This window comes from Mytilus edulis, chromosome 14 (assembly GCF_963676685.1).
Source record: "Mytilus edulis chromosome 14, xbMytEdul2.2, whole genome shotgun sequence".
NCBI lineage: Eukaryota > Metazoa > Mollusca > Bivalvia > Mytilida > Mytilidae > Mytilus > Mytilus edulis.
In genome coordinates, this window is record NC_092357.1 from 41247386 (window position 1) to 41251500 (window position 4115).

Sequence of the window (4115 nt, forward strand, 5' to 3'; positions counted from 1 at the left end):
GAAAATAGAAATACCAAGGATTTGTAAAGTGCTACTATACAAAACCTTTGATAACTTTTTTAAATTGGTGTGGCCTAAACTTTATTTTTTTTAATAACTTTTTCAAATCAACTTAGATTTTCTTTTAAACTATACAGCTATCTTAGTATTATATTGATCTTACTGAATCACAAGTCGTTATGTAATTTGTAGTATTGCTGACTTATTTAAGAATTAAATTGATGTAGGTCAAAAAAGCTAGAAAAGAGGGACGAAAGATACCAAAGGGACAGTCAAACTCATAAATCTGAAATAAACTGACAACACCATGGCTAAAAATGAAAATGACAAACAGATAGAATTTGCAGTTCAGACAAAATTCAGATAGTACACTTTAGATTATTTCAAAGCAACTTTGATTTTCATTCAAATCTACAGCTATCTTTATTATATATTATCCTTACAAAAACAGGTTATTTGGAAATTTATTTTATTGCTGTCAAATTAAAAAAATTAAATATAGGTATCTATCTAAATTTTGTCAGATCTTAAAATATTTTTTGTAAAATTTAATGACATGGCACTATACATGATTTAATTGTATCAGTACAAGTGAGTTTTACAGGTAAAAAGCAAACACTACTTTTCTTAAACTCGTGTATTACGTATCTAGTGAATTCGAAAAGCCTTGCGATTTAGATTTAACAGGATGTTGCAACTTTGAATGAATGTTATTTAGAATTTAAAACTCTCTGGTAAATGTGATCTTTTTAATAAGTTTGCCCCAAGCAGGAGATATTGCTTTATAAATCACCACAAATCAGAAGAACTATTTTAATAATTTCTTTGATGTTTCATCCCTTTTTGATATATTTTATAATATATATCAAAAAGGAATAAAACATTGAAGGAATTATATAACTATTTTATATATACTTTTTCCCAAATAAGGAAAGATATAATATTATAGCGTTTTTACATAGATTAATTTAATTTCTAAATTTGACAGCATTACACCAAACTAAATAACTAAATAACAACATAGTAATCAGTAAGATCAAGATATTACAAAGATAGCTGTAGAGTTTGATGAAAATCCAAGTTGATTTGAAAAAAAGTTATTAAAATTAAGGTGTACTAGTCTATCACTATTTTGTCCAAACTGCAAATCCTAGCTTTTTTTTACCTAGATTAAATTAGTTCTTAAATTTGACAGCAATACACCAAACTTCATAACAACCTGGGATTCAGTAACATTAATACATCACCAAGATAGCTGTATAGGTTGAGAAAAAGCCAAGTTGATTCTAAGCAAATTCTAGCTTTTTTACCTAGATTAATTTAATTCTTAAATTTGACAGCAATACAACAAATAACAAAATGAACTGGTATTCAGTAAGCTTTATATATATTTAAGATAGCTGCATAGTTTGATGAAAATCCAAGTTCATTTGAAAGAGATTTAAAAAAAAATTAAACTGTACTATCTCTATTTTGTCTGAATTGCAAATACTAGCTTTTTTTGCCTAGATTAATTTAATTCTTCAATTTGACAGCAATACAACAAAAAACAAAATGACCTGGGATTCAGTAAGCTTAATATATATCTAAGATAACTGCATAGTTTGATGAAAATCCAAGTTGATTTAAAAAAGTTATTAAAAAAATTAAAGTGTACTATCTCTATTTCGTCAGAAATGCAAATCCTAGCTTTTTTTACCAAGATTTTTATACTTAAATTTTACAGCAATACAACAACAAAAAAATGACCTTGGATGCAGTAAGCTTTATATATATCTTAGATAGCTGCATAGTTTAATCCAAGTTGATTTGAAAAATTATAAAAAAGTTAAAGATGCCTATCTGAATTTATATAATAACTGTTAGCATCCAAGTCCTATTGGCCTATGACATGTAGAGTAGGATCTGCCTTTTCTCTAATAATACCTACGACAATTCCCGTCTTTTTTTGGTGGGCTTCGTGTTACTCAAGTCGTTAGTTTTCAATGTTGAGTTGGATGTCGGTTGTTTGTCTTTTGGTAGTTGTTCGTGTTTTGTCTTGACATTATTTGTTTTTCAACGTTTGTGTTTGAATCATCCCTTTTAGTCCAGCGGATATCAAAATAATTGATCACTTTATGGTAAAAGCATAGTTTGGCATAGTTCCGTCTATTTTAGATGGTTGTCTTATTAAGTTGACTTAAGGTGGTACCTAACACTACAGGGCGATAACTCTGTAAAATCAGCAGAACGTTTTAATCACCTTGTGTTCATAAGGGAATATTGAGCTTCTCAATGATCAAAATATGTGTTTGTCAAACTGCTATATAACCAGTGTATGTTTTCTGATTAAACGGTTGGTTCAAATTTTTTGAAATTTTGAAATTTTTTGTCAAAGGGTCAAAGTAAATACTTTGTCAAATTTTTAAGAAAATTAAACGAGCCAAATTAATTTTAGTTAAAGTGTTAGGTACCACCTTAATTTTGATAATACGTTTTTATTGTATACAAAGAATCAGATGACTTTTAAGATCCATTCTTTAAAATTTGTCATATTCACAAGGAAATATTCCCTTGAGAACAATATTATCAGAAAGTATTCTTGAATTTAATATTTTATTTCAAAAAGTATTTTCGACAAATGCATATTCCTTGAAATTCAATGTAGAAGCCAGCCAGAAAATGAAGGACGACCATGTTCATTACTATGAATATATCCATCTCTAGTATTTGTGGAATGAATACGCACAAAGACCAAATCATCTTTAGAAATGTTAGCCACCATCGTCCCACTCACAGAGCCATCATCGCCATTCTTTGCTCGGAGGAAGGTGACCCCATACACGGCGTTGTTTATCATAAGTTTGGTGGGATATTCACCGAAGGCATTTCGGGTAACCCATATGAATACGTACACTCCACTTGTTGGTGCGGTGAAGATTCCTGTCACGTGATTGTAACCATTTCCTACATTGGTAACGGAGACGTCATATGTCAACGTATGGTGGGCACAAGGGTTATATTCTGGATTGGACATATATGCATAGAACGCAACATCCATCGTTGGCTAGACGCTCTAAAAATGAGAGACGAGAAGTTAGTTAAAGAAGGTAGATACTTTACCTCGGACAGTATCATTCCAGTTTGCGTTCAACAGCCCAAAATTCCACATTAAATGAACATATAGGCATTCCGGCTTACTTGAAGCAATAGTTCAGTGAGCATTTGCAAAAATACTGTTGATAAATACCTGTCTGCATTCAAACTAAAGAAAATACTTAGTCTATTCAAACCGTATTATTCCGTTCTATTTCATTGATTTAGAATATCATAAAGGCCTCCATCCTTTTCATTTGTTAAAATTTTTCAAATGGTATTAATAACAGAGATCAGTAAAAAAGAATCTCAAGTAAAGCCCGAGTTTAATACGCCGCTTTGTGCGACGAACATCAAATTTTAAAACTAAAACTGAAAATCACACAAATTAAAAATGCTCGTAGTGGCAATAATATTTTTTTTAATTTCATTTGAATATTATTTTATATTGTACTTTCACAAACATACTTGAGTTAGGCTATAAGCAACAATTATATTCTTTATCAATATTATCAAAATAAAAGTATGTAAACCTTGAGTTACCTTTCCGAGAAATTGCATTCAATTAAGAATTAACCTTTTCTTTGACTGATCCATCTACAATTTCATCTTTAAAATCCGTACTTTCCTGCTTATCCTCATTTTCGTGGGTCGAAATATTACTGCTTCTCACACCATACTCCTTCGGATCGGAAAATTTCCTAACACCATTATTTTCAATCACTTTCAAACGACGTTCCAGTTTTTTACGGAATTGTAAGTCAGCTTTCTTAACGGCTATTAAATCTTGAATATGGGTTCTTTGGATAGTGACTGTTGTTTCAAGATTGTATATCCGGGCACTTTGTACCTGAACGACATTATCTAATTTCTGTACGGTTACTCACAATTCTAACATTTCTTTATACATGATTTTTGAATCACTTCCGTCGTTTTCCAGTTTTCCGTAAACATGGCTTATTGTAAGACAAAGACAAACAAAACTGAGACAAAACTGAATTGAATGAAGCATTTCTATTACAAATATGTGGTACGAAATC

At 30.4% G+C, this 4115-nt stretch overlaps 1 protein-coding gene across 1 annotated transcript; it reads right to left on the reverse strand.

Annotated features, from left to right (window-relative positions):
* Positions 1-2638: 2638 nt before the first annotated feature.
* LOC139504204 (complement C1q-like protein 4) lies at positions 2639-3040 on the reverse strand. Its single transcript, XM_071294269.1, has one exon. The coding sequence runs from the start codon at positions 3038-3040 to the stop codon at positions 2639-2641; it is 402 nt and encodes a 133-aa protein (XP_071150370.1).
* Positions 3041-4115: the final 1075 nt, after the last annotated feature.

What these genes read in the sequence shown, in the direction of transcription:
- LOC139504204 (XM_071294269.1), bottom strand. Translation starts at nt 3,040, where the DNA reads ATGGATGTTGCGTTCTATGCATATATGTCCAATCCAGAATATAACCCT.